The 27,464-nt window shown below is 45.1% G+C and overlaps 2 protein-coding genes across 3 annotated transcripts in view; one reads left to right on the top strand and one right to left on the bottom strand.

Moving 5' to 3' along the window:
* Nucleotides 1–7,098, top strand: part of rfx2 (regulatory factor X, 2 (influences HLA class II expression)) — a 65,320-nt gene extending 58,222 nt beyond the window's left edge. For both annotated transcript variants that reach the window (XM_029632626.2, XM_029632625.2), the window contains 4 exons: nucleotides 101–309; nucleotides 4,245–4,398; nucleotides 4,601–4,637; nucleotides 4,751–7,098. In XM_029632626.2, coding sequence (XP_029488486.2) covers nucleotides 101–309; nucleotides 4,245–4,398; nucleotides 4,601–4,637; nucleotides 4,751–4,866 — 516 coding nt within the window. In that variant the 3' untranslated portion in view covers nucleotides 4,867–7,098. The remainder of the gene's footprint in view (nucleotides 1–100; nucleotides 310–4,244; nucleotides 4,399–4,600; nucleotides 4,638–4,750) is intronic.
* Nucleotides 7,099–7,373: 275 nt separating this feature from the next.
* The window catches only part of fcho1 (FCH and mu domain containing endocytic adaptor 1), a 46,118-nt gene continuing 26,027 nt past the window's right edge, over nucleotides 7,374–27,464 (bottom strand). The window contains 26 exon segments of the mRNA XM_029632624.2: nucleotides 7,374–7,744; nucleotides 7,830–7,997; nucleotides 10,841–10,905; nucleotides 11,109–11,305; nucleotides 11,469–11,601; nucleotides 11,696–11,851; nucleotides 11,956–12,070; nucleotides 12,245–12,359; nucleotides 12,632–12,738; nucleotides 12,926–13,471; nucleotides 13,474–13,917; nucleotides 14,075–14,202; nucleotides 14,442–14,493; nucleotides 15,118–15,174; nucleotides 15,305–15,329; nucleotides 15,565–15,743; nucleotides 16,618–16,678; nucleotides 17,205–17,229; nucleotides 17,353–17,470; nucleotides 17,569–17,665; nucleotides 17,862–17,960; nucleotides 18,620–18,724; nucleotides 18,962–19,114; nucleotides 19,254–19,395; nucleotides 20,276–20,350; nucleotides 25,004–25,095. Coding sequence (XP_029488484.2) covers nucleotides 7,716–7,744; nucleotides 7,830–7,997; nucleotides 10,841–10,905; nucleotides 11,109–11,305; nucleotides 11,469–11,601; nucleotides 11,696–11,851; nucleotides 11,956–12,070; nucleotides 12,245–12,359; nucleotides 12,632–12,738; nucleotides 12,926–13,471; nucleotides 13,474–13,917; nucleotides 14,075–14,202; nucleotides 14,442–14,493; nucleotides 15,118–15,174; nucleotides 15,305–15,329; nucleotides 15,565–15,743; nucleotides 16,618–16,678; nucleotides 17,205–17,229; nucleotides 17,353–17,470; nucleotides 17,569–17,665; nucleotides 17,862–17,960; nucleotides 18,620–18,724; nucleotides 18,962–19,114; nucleotides 19,254–19,395; nucleotides 20,276–20,350; nucleotides 25,004–25,095 — 3,483 coding nt within the window. The 3' untranslated portion in view covers nucleotides 7,374–7,715.

Genomic DNA, 27,464 nt, shown 5'->3' with positions numbered 1-27,464 from the left:
ATCAACGCCTGTTGATAGTTCTGACTTCTGACTGTATGTCTATTCGTATGTGTTTGTACATATTATTTGTATGATGTGTTTTGTGTGTGTTGGTAAACAGGAGCAGGCGTCGTGGGTGTGTCAGTGTGACGAGAGCGTGGTCCAGCGGCTGGAGCAGGACTTCAAGGTGACCCTGCAGCAGCAGAGCTCTCTGGACCAGTGGGCCGCCTGGCTCGACAACGTGGTCAACCAGGTCCTTAAGCCCCACGAAGGTAGCCCCAGCTTTCCCAGGGCCGCACGACAGTTCCTGCTCAAGTGGTCCTTCTACAGGTACGGACCCAATCTATAAACAGTGCATTCTGAAAATATTCAGATCCCTTGACTTTTTTTACAGCCTTATTCTAAAATGGGTTAAATCATTTTTCCCCCCTCATCAATCTACACACAATACCCCATAATGACAGAGCGTAAACAGGTTCTTAGAAATGTTTGCACATTCATTAAAAACAGAAATACATAAGTATTCAGACCCTTTGCTAGGAGACTTGAAATTGAGCTCATGTGCATCCTGTTTCCGTTGATCATCCTTCAGATGTTTCGACAACTTGATTGGTCCACCTGTGGTAAATTGAAATTGGTTGACATGATTTGGAAAGGCACACACCTGTCTATATCATGTCCCACAGGTGACAGTGCATGTCAGAGCAAAAACCAAGCCATGAGGTCGAAGGAATTGTCCTTAGAGCTCCGAGACAGGATTGTGTCGCGGCACAGATCTGGGGATGGGTTACCAAAAAAATGTCTAGCATTGAAGGTCCCCAAGAACAGTGGAAATCGGGGGAGAAGTGCCTTGGTCAGGGAGGTGACCAAGAACCCGATGGTCACTCTGACAGAGCTCTAGAATTAATCTATACATGGGAGAACTTTTCAGAAGGTCAACCATCTACAGCACTCCACCAATCAGGCCTTTACATTAGTGGCCCTACGGAAGCCACGCCTCAGTAAAAGGCACATGAAAGCCCGCTTGGAGTTTGCCAAAAGGCACCTAAAGACTCTCAGACCATGAGAAACTAGATTCTCTGGTCTGATTAAACTCTTTGGCCTGAATGCAAAGCATCACGTCCGGAGGAAACCTGGCACCATCCCTAGTATGACGCATGGTGGTGTCAGCATCATGCTGTTGTCGTGACTTGACTAACATTAATCTGAAGACTGTTATTTATCTAACTAACGATGTTCAATTGTTACCCGATTTTTGTTTTGTTTTAATTATTCATGTAACAATGAACTCATTAGGATCTGGGGCACCACGAGAGCGGTTCTTTAGAGTTACCATCTCCCGAATTAAACTCCAAAAGGTCTTTACCTATCACGCCTATAGTAAACTTATTAATCATAACCTCATATAAACAGTTGTAAAAATCCTTGCATCTGCAAAAACCAGAGCCGTACTTATATTCAGTACTACACAAATTGGTTTAATTATTTATTTACAAGCTAATTAAATGGGAACATAGGATAAACACCCACTCTGTACTGGTTATTGACTGGAGATGTAATACGCTGAAGACAGGTCCCTAGCGGAATGACCACCACATGAATGCTTGTTAAAGAAGAGCTGGAGAGCGAGAGGGACGGAGACACTTAACATTGCCACATTCAGAAAATACTCTCACGTACAATAACCATATATTTTGCACACGAACCACCGCCTGCTTTGAGTATGAAATCATGAATGTATTTACGTGAAATGACTGGGATCTCTCGGTGAACGGGCCAGTCTTAGAAAGGGGGTTGGGCCTTTTTGCAGCACGCTTGTAAGGCTCTGATTGTCCAAAATGGTTCAAACAACTCTTCTACTGTTGTCCTTTTTTGTAGTTGCCCGGTATCCTGTTACTTGTCATGTAGTCCTGAACACAACTACAGAGTTGATTTTCCTTCCATTCGCTCTTGAAGATGTTTCTTTAAAGATAGGCTAGCCAGCTGTATCAATGGTTTCCCAGTGGGGTGATGAGTAGAGTAATACCATGCTTTGAGCAGAGCAACAGGATGGTCCTACTTAAATTCACTTTCAAAGATACCTTACTTAGGACAGTTAATCAGCTGTACCAGTGATTGTCCGGGGGGTGATTATTATTTAATTTTTTTAAGTCTCCAACTCTGGTTGAGGTTCAAGCTTCAAACCATTTTAAACATGTAGCTGCGGCTTCACGCCTTTTCTGATTCAATGTGTTTTTTTTCTTAACCCATTTATACCTTTTGCTCGAAAGGAGCAGTTCCCTGACTTCACTTTGGGGCGGTGATTACTCACTATGCAAAGTTATGGAAATAATTCTCTTAACTTCTCAAATCACATTCCCCTCAACAAAAACGCAAATTTTTCAGATTACATGCACAACCCATAGTATGGTAACTTCAGCTAGAGTGGGGAGAACAAGTATTTGATACACTGCTGATTTTGCAGGTATTCCTATTTAAAGCATGTAGAGGTCTGTAATAGTTATCATAGGTACACTTCAACTGTGAGAGACTGAATCTAAAACAAAAATCCAGAAAATCACATTGTATGATTTTTAAGTAATTAATTTGTATTTTATTGCATGACAGAAGTATTTGATACATCAGAAAAGCAGAACTTAATATTTGGTACAGAAACCTTTGTTTGCAATTACAGAGATCATACGTTTCCTGTACTTCTTGACCAGGTTTGCACACACTGCAGCAGGAATTTTGGCCCACTCCTCCATACAGACCTACTCTAGATCCTTCAGGTTTCGGGGCTGTCGCTGGGCAAAATAACTTTCAGCTCCCTCCAAAGATTTTCTATTGGGTTCAGGTCTGGAGACTGGCTAGGCCACTCCAGGACCTTGAGATGCTTCTTACGGAGCCACTCCTTAGTTGCCCTGGCTGTGTGTTTTGGGTCGTTGTTATGCTGGAAGACCCAACCACGACCCATCTTCAATGCTCTTACTGAGGGAAGGAGGTTGTTGGCCAAGATCTTGCGATACATGGCCCCATCCATCCTCCCCTCAATACGGTGCAGTCGTCCTGTCCCCTTTGCAGAAAAGCATCCCCAAAGAATGATGTTTCCACCTCCATGCTTCAAGGTTGGGATGGTGTTCTTGGGATTGTACTCATCCTTCTTCCTCCAAACACGGCGAGTGGAGTTTAGTCCAAAAAATTATATTTTTGTCTCATCAGACCACATGACCTTCTTCCATTCCTCCTCTGGATCATCCAGATGGTCATTGGCAAACTTCAGACGGGCCTGGATATGCGCTGGCTTGAGCAGGGGGACCTTGCGTGCGCTGCAGGATTTTAATCCATTACCGCGTAGTGTGTTACTAATGGGTTTTCTTTGAGACTGTGGTCCCAGCTCTCTTCAGGTCATTTACCAGGTCCTGCCGTGTAGTTCTGGGCTGATCCCTCACCTTCCTCATGATCATTGATGCCCCACAAGATGAGATCTTGCATGGAGCCCCAGACCGAGGCTGATTGACCGCCATCTTGAGCTTCTTCCATTTTCTAATAATTGCGCCAGCAGTTGTTGCCTTCTCACCAAGCTGCTTGCCTATTATCCTGTAGCCCATCCCGTCCTTGTGCGGGTCTACAATTTTATCCCTGATAGTCTGTTTGATTGAGTGTGTGAACAGGTGTCTTTTATACATTGCACTTCAAAACACCTTGATAATTGGCTGATTTCATGATGTCTTGCACACGTTCAAGGCCCCCAATACCAGAGGCAGCAAAGCAACCCCACAGTATTGTTTCATTGTTTGATTGTAGGGAGGGTGATATTCTCTTTGAATGCTGACAAGTGGGCAAAATTGCCAGTAGAAAGGAGCAGCAAGCTCAGAAAGATACACCCTTTGTCTACAGTCATCTTGGCCAAAGACTGTGCAACCAAGTACTAGCTCCGTGCCAATCATTTTGTCCATGCCAACTTAAGTTTACAAAAATGAAATTGGGTCTGCAATGTTGACAATCCCAAGGTGTGGGGACTGTTTTTTTTTCAATTTTAACTTATTTTAGAAATAGCTTATTACTTAAGAAAAGTGAAAGTGTGCCAATATCTTTTTCACAACTATATGGGCAGTATAAATGTAAAATGTAGCTGCTTTTCACTAAGGTGTGGGAATATTTGCAGGCTGATGAATGTGGTGATTAGCTTTGTGTGGCAGGGGCACATTCAAGCTCAGTGGGGCTGTGTTAAATGTAATTTCTCTCTGATGGCCCTCTTTCTCTTCCCCACTCCCTCCCCACAGCTCCATGGTAATCAGGGACCTGACCCTGCGTAGTGCTGCTAGTTTCGGCTCCTTCCACCTCATCAGACTGCTCTATGATGAGTACATGTTCTACCTGGTGGAGCACCGCGTCGCCCAGGCAACCGGAGAGACTCCCATCGCTGTCATGGGAGAGGTGAGTGGGAGAGCTTTTACGTGCCTGTTTCCATGAGCAATTCTGTGGAACTCCTGCAAAATTCACTGAAATGATAATTATGAATATTTAATCGCACACCAGGTTCCATGGTCAACGCTTTTGATTATGAGTAATATGGCCTGTTGACAGCATGTAAATCTGTATTAGTACATTACTAATCAGTTTTCCTCTTCTGAAACAGTTCAGTGACCTTAACTCGATGATGCTCATGGACAAAGGTAGGTCTACTCCTGCTGGCTCCTAGTGCTGACTCATTTCCCCTATCAGTCTCAATGTGTTATAAACCTAGACTTTGCCTAGCTCTTGTTAACTGCTCTTTTTTCCATCTTAGACCCGTCCTTCTCAGATGACATGAGTGACATAGGCAGTGACGAGGGCCGAGGGCCCAACGAGCCGGCCGTGAAAAGAGAGAGGATCGAAATCAACCACTCGCTGCAGGAAATCTGAGACCGGATGAGGTGATGGCCATAGCCCACTACTCCAGGAGGTCTGCTGCCGCCCTGGGCCCTTCTGGTCCTGTCAGCACACTGAGAGTGGCTACACAGCCAGTGTGTTCAGTGTATATAGAGAAGAGTACTAGGCTCAGCCTACCACACCTCCTAGTTAGTGTAGTTAAAGGGGGGGGGGGGGGGATCTTTATCCCAGGGAAAACAATGTATGCTCACCAATGGGGGCTGGTTTGACCTGACAGGGGTATACAGTTCTGATTTCTCTCCATTCACTTGTTCCCGTTTTACAACTGTGATTCAGGATGACCTTGTGCAGTACCGATGTTGGATACGTGTAACTTTGAATGAGTGGTGTGTGTATCTTATCCTTTATTAGCTGTGTAATTCCAGTGCCTTAGATAACTCTTTAACCGCCACTACTACAGATGTCTATCTCCTCCCTCAGCTGTGCCTCTACCGCAGTATGAATGTATTGTTTCAGAACCTCAGACATTCTAAAGCACCTTTAAACCTGTAGGAGTATACTATACATGTTGCCTCTGTTGCTACTGGCAGCTCAACCCACATTGATGCAACCCACTGACGCAAAGGACTTGTCCCTCTCCCACCAGCGTGGCCACTCTTGGGTATGTCAGTAGGCCCCTAGTCTCATAGTTGATTGGAAGGCAGGGACCTCTTAACACCCTGGCCATATGAGATGATTAGTTACCTCTTCCTTTTCTATGCTCTGTTCTGATGAGGCAACTATATAAAAGAGAACCACTTACTGTTAATTCTACCAACTCCCCCTTACTCAAGTAACCTTTTCCATGTATATATCACTTTTCATTCAAATGATAACGATTCTGATGCCGTTTGGCAGAAACTCTATTTCAGGATGCACACAAGTCTCATTGATCCATGACTGTAGAACTTCAGGGTGTTTCTAGATGTCACGCCCCAGAGTCTAGGACAAGCCAGTTGCCTCTTATGTTGATATGTTTTAAAGACTGAAAGGAGTGTGGTGGAATGTGTTCAGGAAACCACCAGATTGTACATATATATGATGAGCTACCTTCTTGGTTAACTGGAGGTGTCTGGCATCCATTTTGTGGAGCTGTATGTCTGGGTGAAGTCAAATTTCTTAAGGGATGTAAAATAGTATGTATTTAACAAAACGTGAAAGAGCGTTGGACCCCCGAAGCCAAAACCCTTAAAAGGAAACACTAGTTGCATCTGTTCGAGTTCAGATAGGCTCTCCCCTTACCGTTACTCAAATGGACTCATTCTATATTGATTGGAAGGAAATATTCAGAATCTCTCAATCCATGTTTATTCATTCATATTGCTTGATATGAAAATGCTAACAGCTTTTGAGTCTGTTGCTCTAAGATTTTATTATATAGCCGTACAATGATACTGTAGGAGGGCTGATTTGTGCAAAACCAACAAACTGTTAAACTTTAAAATATAACTTTCTTAATATGATGTAAAAAATCTGTGTTCATCAATGGCCTTTTGTATCGCTTGGTCTTTCTCCAGTCATTTAGCTCTCCCCATACTGCACTGTTTGTGTTTTGAAAGGGGGATGTCCTCCTTGCTTTGATTATTTAGTGGCTGGGACTGATGTGAGGCAAACGTGTGTCATCTGGTCAAACGTCAATATTTAACAAACAACGTTGATATTTGGGGGTGTAAATGCCCTATAAATCATCGGCAGTCACTTGCCCATATTGAGAGAATCTCCATTTCTATTTATGAAACATTATAGCTGATTTTAGGGCTGGAGTCAATCAGTAATATAGTGTGATTTGAAATGTTTTTGCATTCGCGGTGCATATGTCTGCTCAACCGGAAATTACAACCGACATGGAGTGATTTCCTCTAAACACTTTTGGTTGAGTTTCCCCTGTTCCCCCTCAGATTTTGTAGTAGCTATAAGAATCCTGAGCTTGAGTTATTCAAGGCTCTTTGTAACCCGTGCCTGTCACAGTACTTTGCCTTTAAGTGCGTTGGAAAGTCATTTCTGTGTACTTTGTTTCTTGTAAATCTGTTTTGACTTGGCTGAGGATCATTTTTTTATTGAACTAGATCTGGTTCTTCTGTATTTTGAACCCTTATTTTTATGTATTTTTAAACCTGTTCTTGACTACACTTTACCTAGCCTGAGGGCAGACAAGTCTGTAACAAACTGCATAGTTCAACTGTATTTTGTACTGGTCAATGTGTAATAAATTGGTATTATACCATCTTTTTGGCCAAGCTTTTATTTCTTAAATATCAATGTCAAATGAAACATTTTCTAGCATTTGTGTCCTGGCAAATTAACTTATTACTGTAACCACTCAAAATGATTAAGTGTGATTGCCTTTTAAATTTCAATGTTCCGCATTCACGGTAAACGGTGCATATGTCGGATCAATTGGAAATGACCTTTACATTTCTATCACAATCTGTAACCCTTCAGCGATACAGCCTGAATAGAGCCCTCTGTCTAGACATGGAATATTTCGGGGGAAAAATGCATGACAATTATTATGTTTATTCATAAACAATTTCTCTTCAATAAAACCAACTTCTTACATCCAGTTTAACTCCTGATATAAAGGCACACAATGCAAACAGAACAAAGAGAAAAGGATTATGTGTACGATGCAAGGCTGAAAGATACAAAAATAAGTCTAGGTCCCAAAATGAGTTTGGTCACAAGTTTGTGGGAAAAAGAGTGAGCACGATGTGTGGTCCCAACGTCAAAACCATCCTAGTCTCTGTTCTCTCCCTCCTGGGCGACTAGGTTTGTATGGCCCAGAGGCCTAAAAGTGCAATGTGTACTCCAGGAACTCCCAACGGGGACCTGGGTATTCCTCCTCACAAGGTGCAGCCTGCCATGTACTTCCCTGCCAAGGAGAAAGTTGATAATGTGAAACTCCAGGACCCACATACTGTATCTTATTGGCCAGGCCTAGTAACATGTTACTCTACCTGTGGCAAATCTCTTCTTTACCAGGGACATGCGGTAACGGTTGCCCACCAGCTCCACGTCCATGCCCGAAAGGGAGGCCCCCGATCCCACAAACTGGACTGCCAGGCTGGGGGGAGGGCCGCGAGGAATCTCTAGGCACTGCCAGCTAGCACACAGAGTGCCAGAGCCTGGAACAAGTGACACATTCTTCAGTTCCCCTCTACTAACAGGAACAAGTTAATCACACTGACTTGTGGTTCTGCCTGTGGCAATTGGACAGTACAATCTGTTATCGTCAGGTAGATTGGTGACCAGACTGGCTTCAGAAAGTATTCATACCCATTGACTTATTCCACATTCTGTTGTTATAACCTGAATTCAAATGTATTCAATATCTCACCCATCTACAATGTGAAAAAATGTTATTAGAAATGTTAGCAATAGAGAAATATTTACACTCCAAATTGAGCTCAGGTGCATCCAATTTCCTTTGATCATCCTTGATGTCACTATAACTTGGAGTCCACCTGTGGTCAATTCAATTGTTTGGACATGATTTAGAAAGAAATACACGTACCTATATAATGTCCTAAGTTGACAGTGCATGTCAGAACTGTCCGTAGATCGCCGATATATAATTGTGATAATTTCTAGTGTTGAAAGTTTCCAAGACCTCTCATCATTGGGAAATGGAAAAAATATGGAACTACCCAGACTCTGCCTTGAGCTGCTGTCCGACCAAACTGAGCAACCGGGCAAGAATGACCTCGGTCACGGAGGTGACCAAGAACCAGATGACCACTCAGACAGAACTAGAGTTCCTTGGCTGAGATGGGAGAACCTGCCAGAAGGACAAGAGTCTACAGCACTTCACCAATCTGGGCTTTATGAGAGAGAGGCCAGAAGGAAGCCACTCCTGAGAAAAAGGCATGTGAAAGACTGAGCATAAGGCTAAAGATTATGTGGTCTGGTGAGAAGAAAAATGGAACTTTGGCCTGAATGCAAAGCACTATGGCTGGAGAAAACCAGACCCAGCTCATCACCCATCTAACACCATCCCTACTCTGAAGCATGGTGGTGGCAGCATGGGGATTCTTTTCAGCAGAAGGGACTGGAAGACTGGTAAGGAAAGAGGGAACAATGAATGGAGCCAAATACAGGCAGAACCTTGATGAGAACTTGCTTCAGTGGCAAAGATTTACGTTTCATCAGGACAATGACCGCAAGCATACAGCCAAAGCAACGCTGGAATGGCTTCAGAACAAGAATGTGAAAGTCCTTGAGTGGCCCAGCCAAAGCCCAGACTTGAATCCCATTGAAAACATGTGGAAAGATTAATGCCGTCAGCCGCCACGGTAGACAAGACTTGCCACCACAGTGAAAATAATTTAGTTGCGTTGATTTGCACCGGCTGTTTTTATACTGAAATCACCATAGCAGCACATACTGGCTTGCTTTTGCAGTCGGTCTTTCTTGTCCCTCTATGTGGACTGATGTTTTTTGCGTCCCTCATTTAATAACCTCTTGAAACTGAGGGGCACTATTTTCATTTTGGAAAAATAACGTTCCCAAAGTAAACAGGCTATTTTTCAGGACCAGATAATAGAATATGCATATAATTGACAACTTAGGATAGAAAACACTAAAGTTTCCAGAACTGATATTGCAGGCGAAAGCCTGAGAAAAATCCAATCAGGAAGTGGCTGTTATTTAGAAACCTCTGCGTCCCTATTGAGCAGTGAAAGGGATATCAACCGGCTTCCCTAATGTGTCTAGTGTCACAAGACATAGTTTCAGGCTTTTATTTTGAAAAATTAGCGTGAGCGACAACATTGCGTAAGTGGTCACCTGGTGGCTCTGAGTGATTTGTGCGTAATAGACAAATGCGGCCATTATTTCTCTCGCGCCTACTAAGAAGCCAACTGACCCGGTTGATACATTATCGAATAGATATTTGAAAAACACCTTGAGTATTGATTATAAAAAAATGTTTGTCGTTATTATGGATCTAATTTGGAATATTTTTTGGCGTTGTCGTGACCGCAATTTCCGGCCGATTTCTCAGCCAAACGTGAAGAACAAACGGAGCTATTTCGGCTACAAAAATAATTTTATGGAAAAAAGGAACATTTGCTATCTAACTGGGAGTCTCGTGAGTGAAAACATCCGAAGCTCATCAAAGGTAAACGATTTCATTTGATTGCTTTTCTGATTTTCGTGACCAAGCTGCCTGCTGCTAGCTAGGCATAATGCTAGGCTATCGATAAACTTACACAAATGCTTGTCTTGCTTTAGCTGTAAAGCATAATTTCAAAATCTGAGATGACAGGGTGATTAACAAAAGGCTAAGCTGTGTTTCAATATTTCACTTGTGATTTCATGAATATGAATATTTTCTATTAATATTTTTTGTCAGTTGCGTTATGCTAATTAGTGTCAGTTGATGACAATTCTCCCAAATCCGGGAGCGGTAGTTCCAAGAGGTTTTAAATGCAGCATCATGTAAATGAGATTTCTATATTTAATTGAAATAAATGTGCTAAAATGTCTAAACATGTTTTCACTTTTTTATTATAAGGTATAATGTGATCCATTTAGAATTCAGGCTGTAACACAACAAAGTGGAATAAATCAAGGGGTATGAATATTTTCTGAAGGCTCTGTTCCAAGAGGGAGAAAAAGGTATTTGGATCGGATGACCAGGAAAGCAGTTATTGTAACCTCTCCGAGATTCTGATCACTGCCTATAAACTATGATGTTCAGGCTTTTATATTCCCCAAACTTCCCTCTATTTGTAAGGCCTATAAATAGCAGTGTTGCTCAGCTTTCATATGCTAATCTTGATATTTAAGACTGAAGGTATCAGAGGCTGCATATTAAAATAGAGAAAAGGGTGGCACTCAAATGCAATTATGTTGTCAAAGACTAGACTTGTAAAAATGTACATTATACTGCATTTATATTTCTATAGCTAGAATATGACAGATATGTGGCCATTAAATGAGATGGGTGTGTTGACAGGTCAGTAACCTTTGCTTTGGTTGGTGGGGGAGAGGTTGGGTAGCTTCCACAGTAGCCGTCGTTCCTTAGTATTCCTGTGAAGGCAGACAAAGGGTCAGTGAGGCCCACCCTGTCCACTATCCTCCCTCTCGACCTTCTACCATCCGCCCATTCTCCTGTTCTCCCCATTTATCCACCCTTCATCTGTCTCCCTTCCATATCTCCTCCCACTCCCCACCCATTCATCCTTCCCTCTATCCTTTCATGCCTCCTTCCATTCCCACCTCCCCCTGCTCACCAGCATGCGGGGGGATGGCACTGCAGGTCTGTGGCGGTGTGGTCGAGGGGTAGCAGCACCTGCACAGCAGTGAGCTGGGTGGAGGGGGCAGTGGCCGGGCAGCAGTGATAGTCCAGGGACACACGGGTCACTGTGCCACTCCGCTGGCACTCTGCTGACAACAGGAGGGGAGCACGACCAGGGTCCTGGGACGATACCTGAGAAGGGATGGAAGGAAAGAATGAGAAAAGACAGTTGGGAGAGACTGTTGATGTTAGGACAATGCTGTCATTTGGAAGACAGGGGAAAATGTGTATCTTGAAGAATACTTGAAAGGTCAGATGACAGAGGGTAAGAGTTCCACTGTACTTCATCAGTCACCTGGTACTTGAGTAGGGCCACGTTATAGTAGGAGGCCAGAGGGTTGAGCTCAGCCTCTCTCTGCAGGTAAAGGTTCAGTGCCTGCATGTTGAACCAGAAGTCCCTGGTGTCTGGGTCACTCTGAGAGGGGTCACTGTGGCGAATAACACACTCAGGAGAATGAGACATATCCTACCATTTCCGCAATCTGTCTTTTTATTATAATCCCATAGCACATATTCATCTACCTGTAGAGCAGCTTCTGATTGGGCAGAAAGTGGTCAACCCGGGAGATGTTGACCAATCGAAAGCTGAGGACCGGGGCATTTGGGTTAGCGGTGAAGATACAAGTTATTCCAGCAGGAAAAGACATGGTGAGATCTCCTGTGATCTTCACCAGACAGCTGGAGAAGAGAAGAGAGATGCGCACACGCTTCGCCTTCAGCCGGTCTGTGTATAAAAGGTAATAACATTGGATCTGGTGTACAGAGGGCTTATGTATACTGACCGGTTATGCTGTCCACCTTTGAAGTAAGCGTTTATGTATTCTGTGATGGCTGCAGCCACAGGCCAGGACTCCTGGGTGCTCAGGGAGATTGGGCTCGGCCCGCGAGACAGATGCACTGTGGGGAAAATAGCCATGTCTAAGACACAAGTTCAAGGCACAATGTCCTTATCCATAAGTGCTTTATGCTATTGGATATCTTTGAAATATTGGTATGAAAATTGTTGTTTAGACTAACTGTGTAGGCGTGTGTGGTCTTTGTGCAGGTGTGAGAGGGGTGAGGGCTGCCCACCTCTAGCAGGGCTGGTGGCATGGGTCTGGGGCCCCCACTCACTAGGGCTGGAGGAGGAGGATGAGGTGAAGTCCAGGCTGGGGTCCGGCAGAGGAGATGAGCACACTGACCTGGACTGAGACATATAAGGGTTACAGTGTGGAGGAACCAGAGAGGATGTGTGGAGAATGTCATCGTTCAGAACATAGCCTCTTCACAGAACATTTTCTCTGCTCAGCTCAATCAGAAAAAAAATGTTTCTTCTACATTCATCATTCATGTTTGGAAGAATGAACAGGACTACTGTTCTAGCCTTGCTTGTCAGACTTATAGCTGCAAAAGCCACAGGTCTGAGTGAGACCAGGCCTGAGCTGCTATAGTCAGGGTGATCTCCCTGAGGACACTCACTCTCTCACAGCCACTCAGTCTGCCTGAGGACCTCTTGGCTCTGGCTGGTCTGGGGGGGGCTGCCACTAGCAGCTCTGCACTGTGCTGCCTGAAGCTATGCCTTGAACCTGGAGATGAAGGAGAGAGGGAAATTACCAATATTACAACCTGTAAAACAAGAGGAAGTTGACTAAAAGACTGTGTGGCGTTTTGAATAGTGTGAAATATATTTTGGGAAATAAAAAAAATACCATCCCAAAATATAGCTAGTGCATAGACATTTGAGCCCAGTAGTGTAGTGTGTAACATTTGTACCTTTGTGTGAGCCCATGTCGCAGGATTGCTGTGGTGCGTTCAGGTCCAGACAGTTCTGGTCTTTGTCAGTAGAGAAGCACAGGTCCTCCTGTGGCCCAGAATGCAGTGTGAGAGGCAGGCCGCTCCTGCGTGGCTCGCTTTCACTGCATGACTCGCGTTGCTTCCTCCCTCCCTCATTGACCACTCCACCCAGGGCCAGAGACCCAGCCGAGGTCCCCTCACTGAAGGGGTTGTGGACAGAGTTCCAGTGGACCAGCTCCTTTTTCGGCTGGGATAAGGGGAGGGATTTGGCATTGGGGGTCAACCTACTACTGCTGACACTGTGGGTCAGGACCCCTGTCGCGGCAGCCAGGGCTGACTGGTGGGTGGGGCTGCCAATCATAGTGATGGCGAATGGGTCGTCAGGTGATTCTGGGGGCGGGACGCTACGTTTCCGGTCCATGTCCTTGCAAAAGGGGGTGGGGAGGGTTTTACTGTCACTGGAAAAGGGGTCACTCCGTACCTCTATCCCCCTCCCATCTCTGGAGGGGCGCGGAGGTGGGGGACCCAGGCGTCAGGGGGTAGGGTCTCCTGGGTGACAACGGTCCTCTCAAAGGCAGCCAGGAAGGGGTCTTCAGGAGGGATGTGTTTACAGCTCCACAGAGCCGGGTCCAGCTCTGGAGGGACCAGGGACTGGGAGAAGACCGGGAAGCGGAGGGCTGAGAGGTCCATGTCTGGAGGGGGGCGGGGGTACCGAGGAGCAGCTGCCCAGATACTGGCTGGGTTGTCCTGAGAGGGGTGGGGGCTGCGTCCTGGGGAGGGGTCTCTAAAGGCAGTAAGGAAGGGGTCTGCTGGCCTGCCCAGTCCTGCTGGTTCTTTACTCTGACCTGCCGATGGCCACGCTGCCCAACCAGCTGTCTCAGGGGAGGGGCCCAGGGGCTGATGGGAAGGTGAGTCCAGCCCAGAGTCCTCTACGTTCTCAGGAGAGGAGGAGTCAGTGGAGAAGGCAGCATCTGGAGAGAACAAGGGCAGACGATCATTCTACCTAAAACACTATGTATCATACATGCATACATAAGAACAAGTGTTTTACTGACTATGTGATGGGGTAAAACTTCTGTCCCCAATTTTCATCAATCATATCAACATGATCATATTAACCATATTTACATTCAGATGCACCAAAGACACTCTCTGCTCTCGGTAGCTGTTCTCTACCAGCAAAGCTTTTGGACTTAAAGGCCGACTCCAGAGGAGGTCCAAAGAAGTTGTCTGAGCCTGACGCAGTAGAACTCAACCTAGAGGGTGGGTGAGAGAGAAGGAATGAGAGAGGGAGATTATGCATTACCAGGAGCCAATAAAAGCATAGCCAGAGATAATGTCAGGATTTGACAGAGTGATGCAGCACTATCATCAGATCTCGGCCTGCCTTCCTCTCCCACAGCATCTCTTCCTCTCTATCTCCCTGCTGCTCACAGCTACAGCCATGCACGTCAGAGAGAGGAGAGACAAGACTGACTGACTGACATTCACTCACCTGCTGTGATCCGGACTGGAGATGGAATTGCGTAGGCCGTCCTGCTCTCCCTCTGCAAAGTGTAAACACACACACACACACACACACACACAGACAGTTAGTGAAGTTTAATTCATGACTGCTCCCCAATCAGTCCCAATCAGGGGGAGATGTGATTAACTAAAGTGCTTACGGAGGGCAGAGCCATAAGGGAATACCCATTATCTTCCATAATGATACATACCAGCCATTAGACCAGTTCTCTACGCAGCATCAGCCCAGCGCTTTATGCTACTGTTTTAATCAAGGCACTCATCGTTAATCATGTCTGCTCATTCCCCCTGCTCATTCCATCTCCTCCGCAAATAGCCTCCTACTGTAGCATCACAGGCTGCTATTCCCCCACTAATAAACCATGTTCCAGACAGACCGAAGTGGGACAAATAGACAGCGTCTTTCAGCCAAGGTCAGCCACCTCTAGGATTTATTACTGGACAGATAGGCACTGCTAAGCCTAGCCAGAAGCAATAAGTAAATCACATTCACACACCACTTCAGACTGGTAGTAACATTAAAGATTGGGTAATAGTATCCTGGATGTTTATGACCTTTCAACACTGATAGAATACATTGTGGTGAAATGATAATGTACTGATGCTGAAAAACCAGTGGTGTGGAGAGTGCTAACTCCACTTACCCCTGTGGGGGGCGCCATCTCCCTCCCCCTCTGAACGGCCTGTAGTACTGCTGTTTCCTGTGGAGAGGACAAGGATTCAGAGAACACACTCGCGTGCCCACATATACAGATAAATGTGTGGATGCGTACAACAGAGAGACAGAAATCAAACTATTTTTAACCAGAAGCTGAGTTTAATGGAACTTACTGGAGCGATGCCGTTTCACTGACACCTGGAACAGAGGGAGAGCAGAGTTGTTAATTACACTGTCTGGAAGCATCTAAACAATTAAGCATGCTTCTATCCTGCTGCTGTTACAACAACATGGAGAGATAATTACACATATAATACACAGATAAGCATTTCTGAGCTTATCTTTTTCATCACTTCTGATACAACCACATGAAAATAAGTGACACATTTCCCCCCATCCATGCCTCCCCTTTGGTCCTGTACTCCCATCGTACCCCTCTGTTGGGGGGCAGTGTGAGTGCCCCCATGGTGGCCTTCAGCTCCATCTCTGTAGCAGCAGAGTTGCTGCTGCTGCCCGCTGGACGGATCTGGATGTGGAACTTCTTGGGCTCCTCGTCGTCAAAGTCCGAGTCGCTGGAGTAGAAGTCGTTCTCCTTGTCCTCCGTCGAGCAGCGTACGGACAGAGAGCTGGGTTAAGGAGCAGTGACCTGAGGCTTGACTGGAGGGAAGATGGCCTAATGCAGCTTGCCTAGGACAACATCGGGAGTGTCAGGGTTTCCATTGTCCTGTATTATACAGATACCTCACCTATGAGTTTAGAAAGCAGTGGAAAATCTTCCTGTAGGCTTGCTTGAGCTTTATTGCAAAAAAGTTTTCACTCAGGTATTTTGTTGAAAAGCCGTAATGCTATACGGCTTAATTAATACCCTCTGGGGCCAGAGAATGAATCCATGTAGACTAGAGAGTATAGGACTGCTGTGACAAACACAGAGACAGTGCGCCAGAGGTGACAGTGTATAAAACAGCCAACCACAACATCCTGCAACTCCATCTGACCTTAACTCCATCTCCTTCCTGTTATTACATGCTCATCTGCACGCACGTGTGTTAGTGTCGGTTTGTTCGCAGGCATGTGATGTCAGTGAGTGCCCGAGAGAGAGACAGATCTAGTGTCAGTATATTTGGCCGTTACATAAAATACCTAATGAGTGTAACAACTGTGCTGTGCTGAGGAGAGTGACAGAATGACAACAACAGAGGGAGGTAGCCTGCTCTCATGGCCCCAGCCTCTTAATGGACTGGAGTTGGACTAAGGACATGTTTATGTTGTCAGCTCGGGGAGTCGATCCAGAAACTTTTCGGTTACTGGCCCAACGCTCCTACCCGCCAGGTGCCAGGGAGAACTAGCTAATGTTCTATTCATCTAATAGGAGATGTCTAGAGTGCTTTATGAAGATAAAGAGGTCTGTCAAAGGCAAATATTACAACAATATAGCAGAGAGATAGCCTCTCATCTGATAGTCAGTGTCACTGCCTAGAAAGGATATCATTCTGATTGACATCGGCTCGGATGACAAACCCCTCCTCATCCACCTCCAGGGGAGAGTTCTGTGTGCAGAATAGAGAATACCCAGCAACGTCAGACACAAACATAAATACTTTATCCTAGTGTTTGATATGCTTAATAACATACCTCAACACAGACTGAGTGATGTTATCATCAGAAGTGTTATATCACTTCAGGGGCAGTGTGTGAAGATTACGACCTGGGTAAGAGGTGGTGCGAACCCCCCCCCCCATATGTGACACTTGTCTGTTAAAACAGTCCTGGCAACCCACTGATCTCGACCCAACCTCAAAAGCCCCTTCTCAGAAGGATAAAAATAGGCAAGGTAACCCAACACTGCCAGACACGTCATTGTCACACGTATGATTACTCCCCCTTGCTCATACACACGCACAAATGCACACGGTGACACACACACACGTCCATCTGTCTGTCAGTAAGTTGGAAGGGGCAACGTGATGTGCTGTTTAAACCACCACCACCACCACAGACTGATAATGGAAGAACTGACATTGACTTGATGGTTTTCGTGCCACTGTGTACAAGTGTGAATTAGCATACACTCACTGGTGTCTCCGTCACAGCCAAATCCCTGCAAAAAGCAACACATAGGTGAATGTAAGTGACAAGATAATATCCCAGATGAAGCTGACAAAAGAAATTGAGGGGAATTGGGATTTATCATCCGTGTGTGTGTGTGTGTGTGTGTGCTCACGTTGAGTCTGGCTCTTTGTCCCTCTTGCCCAGTCCAGGAATCCTGAAGGCTTTTCCTCGACTCTTCTTACTCCCCTCAGGTACTGAAGCTGTCATGTACTCCTCAAACCCCACCAGGGCTGCCACACATAGGGATATATCACAGTGAGGACAAATGGGACACACACGCACACACACTGGGATCAAACCATCCGTTTATGGTGTTTGTGTGGTGTACCTGGTCGGTCCTTCCCTGTGCCCTTCTGCTCTGCAAACCTCTGGATGAGGTTATCTATGCCGATGTTCTCCACGTTCTGTTTGAACTCCTCATGGACCTGAACAGAGGAGAGAGGGGCTCCTTACAGTCTGACAAGAACAGCTCAAGAGAGAAGAAGCATGCTTGAGAGAGAGGGCTTGGAGTGTGTGTGATGTGGATGTGAAGTTTGACTATAGCAGGACAACCCCTCAGAGAGGGCAGTTAAATCCCTCCAGCCAGACTGTGGCTCCTGGGTCAGTGTCTGGGTGACCTACCTGTCCCACCTGGACGTGGGTGTCCTCTATGGAGTGAGAGTATCCCTTGATAAGCTGTTTTATCTGCCTCAGGTGGGCCTCCTCAATGTCCTGGAACTTCTGTACACAGGATGGGAACACAACAGTGTTCAGACACCAAGATGGGTCCTAATTACAGCAAACTACCCCAAAGCACACCAAAATGCTACTCAAACTACCCCAAAGCACACCAAAATGCTACTCAAAATACCCACAAACCACCGCAAAATGCCATTAAGTAGTAAGAACTGAAACCCAAAGGACCCCAAGAAACAAAAACCAAAGGCACTTATCAACCATGGCAACTTGAAAAGAACAGAACCAGGCGCAAACCATAATAGTTCCCATCCAAGATAATAACCAGGTGCTAATCACAACACAGCATGTGGGCTAGAGTAATGGCTTGAAAGAACAGGTCATTTCCCCCTGTCATGTTCTGGGCTGTAGTCTTCATGAAGCCACGCTGAGCTCGCTCTACCCCACTCATAATTAGGGCCAGATCTCCCATTGTAGCTATTAACAGGTAATTGGTCACCAGGATTCCAGTCATCATTTCATACCCAAATATAGCAACGCTCATCGGGTTTGTTAAGTGTTTCCTTGGAAACTGCAGGTAGCCATGGAGATGGGTTTATGTTAACTTAAGGGAACCCCAGGATTGGGCCACACTGATATAACATGTCTGGTTCCTCCATGGAGTCCCGCCCCTAACCCGCCCCAGGACCAGTGAACTGACTGACCTGTGCTGATTCGCTCATCTTCTGCTCGAAGTCTCCTCCCACGCGGTTATACTTCTCTATACACACAGCAAACAACTCGGCAGCTTTCTTAGACTTCAGCTCCGCCTAGTGAGAGGAGAGAGGATGATTATAGACTTCATCCAGTCATTAGTTGAACCTTTATTTATACTGGTGAAAACAAATGATCTGTTATAATAGTAACCTTGTTGGACTCCCTACCATTAGTAGTCAGTAAACTTCCAGCAACCAATCATTTATAAACAGTAGGCACCCACCCTGCGGTCATATAACAGTTAAGACAGCTCTACTGTAGTTATACAGAATGACATCTAGTGGACAGACCTTCTCCAGTTCTTTCTGGGGGGCTCCCTCTTTCCTCAGTCTGTCCAGCTCAATACACTTGGAGTGGTATCCCTCCCTGGACTTCTGGAGGTGACCATTCTGGACCTGAACCGCCTGAACAGACTCCAGGGTCGCCACCTGCTCCTCCTTGGTCTGTGAGAAACACACCATACACATATTCTTAATTGTAGATTGGCTGTTATAGATTAGAATATAGTTAATGATTCATAGGGGGTTAGAGGTGGCATCATCATGGAAACATATGGTGAGAAGAGGGGCTTCCTCATGTTACCTTGCGGTGAACTTTGACCTGCTCGTCACCATACTTGTTGATGTCCCGGATGAGGTCGTTCATCTTGCGCATCAGCTCAAGGTGGCAGAGAGCCAGCTTGTCTGATGACACCCGGAACACGTCCCACATAGGGGCAAACGTCCTGAGGGCCACACAGCAGTATGTCACCTATGGTATAAAGTCCTAACGCCAACTTTGTGTTTTTTTTTAGCTAATAATAACATATACTGAGTGTACAAAACATTAGGAACACCTTCCAAATTTTAAGTTCCACCGCCTTTTGCCCTTAGAACAGCGTCAATTAGCCGGGACATGGACTCTACAAAGTGTCGAAAGCGTTCCACAGAGATCCTGGCCCATGCTGCTTCTAATGCTTCCCACAGTTGCGCTGGATGTCCTTTGAGTGGTGGACCATTCTGGATACACACGGGAAACTGTTGAGCAGTGTTGCAGTGTTCAAAGGCACTTAAATATTGCCCATTCACCCTCTGAATGGCACACATACACAATCCATTTCTCAATTGTCTCAAGGCTTAAAATTCCTTCTTTAACCAGTCTCCTCCCCTTCATCTACACTGATTGAAGTGGATTTAAGAAGTGACATCAACAAGGGATCATAGCTTTCACCTGGATTCACCTGGTCAGTTTATGTCATGAAAAGAGCAGGTGTTCCTAATGTTTTGTATACTCCAGTATACATTTACAGTGGTGACTTCATACATTTTGTTTGAATGGTCCATCTTCATGGTGCATTTCTAGAGTTAAACAAACCAAAGCACCCCAAAACAACACACACAGGAAGTGAAGAAGGCAGAGAGTTCTGGGATGATGGAGTAGATCACATCTCTGACCTATGACCCAGTAATCATGGACCCTAGAGAATCATAGACCCTAATCATGCAGACAAACTACTGTACATCCTCTAAGCACCCTGCCAATATAGAACAGTTGATTTCATTATGATAATAATACTTTCTCTCTAAACTGAGATGTTGATGACAATGGTTATCTATTATACTCACCCTAGTGGGCTTCCATTGCTTGCCATCTTGGCCATTTTGCTCATAGACTTGGAGTAGGTTTCCTCGATGGCAGCCCTGAGAACCCACAGATAGATAAGAGTACATCCCTATGAACCCCTGGCTGGTCAGTAACAAACCAGGCAGTGATAGTCTACTACACAGTCTCAGCATTGGAAATCCTGCATCCAACTGCAGATAGAGCTATTAAACCTACTCTCATACCCTTCTGGCGCACAGAAAAATGATTGCATATCGAGGACATCGTCCCCACAGTGACTGTACGTACATACCTCAGCCAGAAGCCATGGATTACAGGCAACATTCGCACTGAGCTAAAGGGTAGAGCTGCCGCTTGTACGGTGCGGGACTCTAACGGGGTAGCTTACAAGAAATCCTGCTATGCCCTGCGACGAACCATCAAACAGGCAAAGCGTCAATACAGGGCTAAGATTGAATCATACTACACCGGCTCCGACGCTCGTCTTATGTGGCAGGGCTTGCAAACTATTACAGACTACAAAGGGAAGCACAGCCTCGAGCTGCCCAGTGACACAAGCCTACCAGATGAGCTAAATCACTTCTATGCTCTCTTCGAGGCAAGCAACACTGAGGCATGCATGAGAGCATCAGCTGTTTCAGGCGACTATGTGATCACGCTCTCCGTAGCCGACGTGAGTAAGACCTTTAAACAGGTCAACATACACAAGGCTGCGGGGCCAGACGGATTACCAGGACGTGTGCTCCGGGCATGTGCTGACCAACTGGCAGGTGTCTTCAATGACATTTTCAACAAGTCCCTGATTAAGTCTATAATACCAACATGTTTCAAGCAGACCCCCATAGTCCCTGTGCCCAAGAACACAAAGGCAACCTGCCTAAATGACTACAGACCCGTAGTACTCACGTCTGTAGCCATGAAGTGCTTTGAAAGGTTGGTAATGGCTCACATCAACACCATTATCCCAGAAACCCTAGACTCACTCCAATTTGCACACCGCCCAAACAGATCCACAGATGATGTAATCTCCATTGAAGTCCACACTGCCCTTTCCCACCTGGACAAAAGGAACACTTACGTGAGAATGCTGTTCATTGACTACAGCTCAGCGTTAAACACAATAGTACCTTCAAAGCTCATCACTAAGCTAAGGATCCCTGGGACTAAACACCTCCCTCTGCAACTGGCTCGTGGACTTCCTGACGTGCGTGCTTAGTCCACTCCTGGTGGTGCCAGAATAACAACCTATCCCTCAACGTAACCAAGACTAAGGAGATTATTGTGGACTACAGGAATAGGAGGACCGAGCACGCCCCCATTCTCATCGACGGGGCTGTAGTGGAGCAGGTTGAGAGCTTCAAGTTCCTTGGTGTCCGGATCAACAACAAACTAGAATGGTCCAAACACACAAAGACTGTCGTAGGGCACGACAAAGCCTATTCCCCCTCAGGAAACAAAAAATATTTGGCCTGAGATCCTCAAAAGGTTCTACAGCTGCAACATCGAAAGCATCCTGACGGGTTGCATCACTGCCTGGTACGGCAACTGCTCGGCCTGTGACCAAAATGACAGACAAAATGAGAAAAGAAATCCAGAAAATCACATTGTAGGATTTTTAATGAATTTATTTGAAAATTATGGTGGAAAATAACTATTTGGTCACCTACAAACAAGCAAGATTTCTGGCTCTCACAGACCTGCAACTTCTTCTTTAAGAGGCTCCTCTGTCCTCCACTCGTTACCTGTATTAATGGCACCTGTTTGAACTTGTTATCAGTATAAAAGACACCTGTCCACAACCTCAAACAGTCACACTACAAACTCCACTATGGCCAAGACCAAAGAGCTGTCAAAGGACACCAGAAACAAAATTGTAGACCTGCACCAGGCTGGGAAGACTGAATCTGCAACAGGTAAGCAGCTTGGTTTGAAGAAATCAACTGTGAGAGCAATTATTAGGAAATGGAAGACATACAAGACCACTGATAATCTTCCTCGATCTGGGGCTCCACGCAAGATCTCACCCCGTGGGGTCAAAATTATCACAAGAACGGTGAGCAAAAATCCCAGAACCACACGGGGGGACCTAGTGAATGACCTGCAGAGAGCTGGGACCAAAGTAACAAAGCCTACCATCAGTAACACACTACGCCGCCAGGGACTCAAATCCTGCTGTGCCAGACGTGTCCCCCTGCTTAAGCCAGTACATGTCCAGGCTCGTCTGAAGTTTGCTAGAGAGCATTTGGATGATCCAGAAGAAGATTGGGAGAATGTCATATGGTCAGATGAAACCAAAATATAACTTTTTGGTAAAAACTCAACTCGTCGTGTTTGGAGGACAAAGAATGCTGAGTTGCATCCAAAGAACACCATACCTACTGTGAAGTATGGGGGTGGAAACATCATGCTTTGGGGCTGTTTTTCTGCAAAGGGACCAGGACGACTGATCCGTGTAAAGGAAAGAATGAATGGGGCCATGTATCGTGAGATTTTGAGTGAAAACCTCCTTCCATCAGCAAGGGCATTGAAGATGAAACGTGACTGGGTCTTTCAGCATGACAATGATCCCAAACACACCGCCCGGGCAACGAAGGAGTGGCTTCGTAAGAAGCATTTCAAGGTCCTGGAGTGGCCTAGCCAGTCTCCAGATCTCAACCCCATAGATAATCTTTGGAGGGAGTTGAAAGTCCGTGTTGCCCAGCAACAGCCCCAAAACATCACTGCTCTAGAGGAGATCTGCATGGAGGAATGGACCAAAATACCAGCAACAGTGTGTGAAAACCTTGTGAAGACTTACAGAAAACGTTTGACCTCTGTCATTAACAACAAAGGGTATATAACAAAGTATTGAGATAAACCTTTGTTATTGACCAAATACTTATTTTCCACCATAATTTGCAAATAAATTCATTAAAAATCCTACAGTGTGATTTTCTGGATTTTTTTCTCTCATTTTGTCTGTCATAGTTGAAGTGTACCTATGATGAAAATTACAGGCCTCTATCATCTTTTTAAGTAGGAGAACTTGCACAATTGGTGGCTGACTAAAGACTTTTTTGCCCCACTGTATGTATAGTCACTTTAACCATATCTACATGTACATACTACCTCAATCAGCCTGACTAACCGGTGTCTGTATGTAGCCTCACTACTTTTATAGCCTCGCTACTGTAAATAGCCTATTTTTTACTGTTGTTTTATTTGTTTCCCAACTATTGTTCACCTAACACCTTTTTTTGCACTATTGGTTAGAGCCTGTAAGTAAGCATTTCACTCAGGTCTACCTACACCTGTTGTACTCGGCGCACGTGACAAATAAACTTTGATTAGATATCTTACTAGCATAATGGATCATATTATTATGTACAGAGAATAATAAAGAGCAAACATAGGGTATAAACAGCCAGGCAAAGGGAAATAAATATTCAGCTTCCATACTGTGTAAATGTTGCCCAAACCCACATCTGAATAATAAATGGTCTCATTTTGCAGGAAGAACATAACATTTTAATAACCATCTGTAGTCCGGCGAAAAAAAAAAAAAAAAGTAGATCAGTATATTCTGGGGGGGACAACCCCCTCCCATCTCGACGAGGAGAGAGCAAAGAAATAAACAAACAAATCGAAAACAAAATCGCTGCAGTTTCACAAGCCTCCCGGCAACAGAGAAATCCCCTTTTCAATGATATAGAGAAGTAGTACCCCCTGAAGATGGGTAGCTAGGCATACAGAACATTTGAATATCTGACATTTCTAATCAACCACTCCTAGATTGTCCTTTTAGATAAATTGAACTTCCCCATCCAGATTGCGAGAGAGCTTTAGAAGACCAGAGAGAAGAGCTGAGGTGAGGGAAATCAATCAGCTCAATGGGTTACTCCGTCTGTCCTGAGGGAAACAGCGTCTCTACAACGTCTCATTTCATTTCCTGACTGCCACTTTGTTGCCTCCACATTTCCTCCCGCCTGTGGGGAATGTGCAGTGGTTGGGATCTTATGAATAATAGTCAAGATTATGACATTGACTGACTGTGCAGGTTGTTATATCCCCCTGTAAGAAAAGCCCTGTAAGTCCCAGGCTTAAATACTACAATGAGTCTTCAACTTCCAGCTAATTAACTCATTAAGAGATTGAATAAATACAGAGGACTGCAGGGAAAACAACGCAGGAGGAGGATTTTCCAGACTGAGCATTTTACCTGAGCCGAGTGCCCAGATTACATGCAAAACACAGCTACTGCAAATGTGTGTGTAGTAAGACAGGGAGCTCCTTGTCTTGTGGGCTGTGTCTTATCTTGTGGGCTGTGTCTTGTCTTGTGGGCTGTGTCTTGTCTTGTGGGCTGTGTCTTGTCTTGTGGGCTGTGTCTTGTCTTGTGGGCTGTGTCTTGTCTTGTGAGAGAGTGTGTGTGTCTGTTAACACTCCTGTGTGGTGGTCTGTCCAAATGCAGCACAGTAGTGTGGGTTAGAGGGCAGGGTTGGCAGGGGAGAGGAGCGGCTCCATCAAAGACATGACTATGAAAAGAACCGGCAAGGCCCTGTGTCCTGTATTGGAATCAGTATTTTTAAAGGCAATCTTCAAAACCTTAACGAACATTTAGAAAACTAACTTTTTCAAATGAATTGATGAGTTGAAATAAAAAAAATGGATTGAGAAACATCTCACTCCTCCCCATATATCCCATCACTACTGTACCACCCCTCCCACACGTCCCAGCCCAAACAACACCTCACCTCTCGCGGACAAACTCTGCCAGCTCCTTGGTAGCAATCTGGCCATGCTTCATGTTGTGGTACAGCAAGTCAAAACCTGCATTCTTGTCCCCCTGCAAAAACACAAAGTCCTTGGGTGAGCCACAGAATTATATTGTACTGCATCTCTATGGGGTGAGCTTTATAGATTCTTCAATATGAGAGATGTTATTACTATACATTTTTTGTTCATATAAAATTCTGTCAACACTTCTCTCTGTTACTTATTCCTTGAGGACCTTGGAGCATAGTAACATGAATTGTTAAGGTAAAAAATGAGGTGAAAGATGAACACAAACAAAACTAATACATTTTTCTTTCATCGTGGTCCTAATATTGTGGATGTGGACACTTCTCTTGTTGTTAAGCAACCAGAACCAAGCTTGACATATGGTTGGAGAAAACAGAAATGTCTATCTGTCCAACAGAAGCATGCCTGGGAGGAGGTGATGACACAAACACAAGTCATTTTGTATTCTTCCATGACCTTTAGTACTGTGGATGGATTCTTGTTTCTCTCGTTGGAGGGGAACCACAAGCAATCATGACACTGGTTTAAGGAAACAAAATGGATGTATTCTTCCTCCAGCTTTCAGAGGAAGGCAGACGGGGCTGAGTGGTTTTCAAAAATGCAATTTTCTTCCAAGCTGAAGAAGTCTTCCCACAGGGTCCATTCACATTTTAGATGTATTGTGCTACAATAGAATACATCTGAATTTGCATAGACCCAAAGACTTTCTTCCTTTTGTCTTGCACCTTACCCGCCTTGTGCAGATGTCTTTATTTTCTACAAGACTGGCATAAGGAAGCCAATGCCACACATGAAAAGAAAAACCAGGAGCCGTGCTTGTTTCAAAGACGCGATTCCATCCCTACATATAACACTAACAAAGTTATCACGTAACAGGTGTGTTAGGCTAACTGAGGCAGAATTAAAAGTAGCCCATACCTTGAAGCACCCACTTTGATGTCAACAGTGGATCTGTTGTGGAGGCTATCCAGACAGGCAAGCAGCTGCTCCTCAACACTATAAATACCCTGCTAGAGGGACACACACTTTTTCCAAGTAGCAGGGGAATGCCTGGAATGCCAAGGGTCCGGGATAGAGGCTAAGAGCAGGCCAACACCACAACCACCCAAAGTCACAGACACCAAACACAGTCGTTGCTTTGAGATATCTGCCTATAGACAGGAGAGTGGTGGTGGGCTGGAGGCCTCAGTAGGGATCAGAGGATTTGGGTTCAAACCCATTTGATTATTTAACAACAGTTAAATACAGAGACTTTAATTCACATGTATTTCTCCAAAACCTTTCCTTCTCTATGGAAGGGCAGTTATGCCGTATTCTTTGTCTCTCTCCCATCTGCACCAGTCTTTGTGTAACCCAAGCCAGAGAAAGGTGAGCTGCCCTGCTCTGTCCTAAACACAACGCAGGTATATAGTTCCCTTAACTACGCTAACAGGTACATGTCTCTGACCAGGTGTAGCATTGCCTTTGTGAATGCAATAATTACAAATCATTTGTAGGCTGAAAATTGGCTGCAAGAAGCCCAAAGAGATAATATTTAACTGAAAGAATCATTTCAAACCTTGCTTACATTTGTATATGATTACATACATGTAGTGTATGTGGACACCCCTTCAAATGAGTGGATTTGGCTATTTCAGCCACACCCGTTGCTGACAGGTGTATGAAATCGAGCATACCAAACATTTGCAGTAGAATGTCCTTACTGAATAGCTCAGTGACTTTCAATGTTTTAAACTACCTCTGGAAACAACGTCAGCACAATAACTGTTTGTGGGACCTTCATGAAATGGGTTTCCATGGCAGAGCAGCTGCAAACAAGCCTAACGTCACCATACGCAATGCCAAGTATTGGCTGGAGTGGTGTAAAGCTCGCCGCCATTGGACTCTGGAGCAGTGGAAACGCGTTCTCTGGAGTGATGAATCACGCTTCATCATCAGGCAGTTCGACGGACGAATCTGGGTTTGGCGGATGCCAGGAGAACGCTACCTGCCTGAATGCATAGTGCCAACTGTAAAGTTTGGTGGAGGAGGAATAATGGTCTGAGGCTGTTTTACATGATTCGGGCTAAGCCCCTTAGTTCCAGTGAAGGGAAATTTTAACGCAACAACATACAATGACTACTAGACAATTCTGCTTCCAACATTGTGGCAACAGTTTGGGGAAGGTCCTTACTGTTTCAGCATGACAATGACCCTGTGTACAAAGTGAGGTCCATACAGAAATGGTTTGTCGAGAATGGTGTGGAAGAACCTGACTTGCCTGTACAGAGCCCTGACCTCAACCCAATCAAAACACCTGGGATGAATTGGAATGCCGACTGCAAGCCAGGACTAATTGCCCAACATCAGTGCCTGACCTCACTAATGCTCTTGTGCCTGAATGGAAGCAAGTCCCCACAGCAATGTTCCAAC

This window comes from Oncorhynchus nerka, linkage group LG24, assembly GCF_034236695.1.
Source record: "Oncorhynchus nerka isolate Pitt River linkage group LG24, Oner_Uvic_2.0, whole genome shotgun sequence".
In the NCBI taxonomy this organism is placed as follows: domain Eukaryota; kingdom Metazoa; phylum Chordata; class Actinopteri; order Salmoniformes; family Salmonidae; genus Oncorhynchus; species Oncorhynchus nerka.
This window is presented reverse-complemented; position numbering and strand designations above follow the sequence as displayed.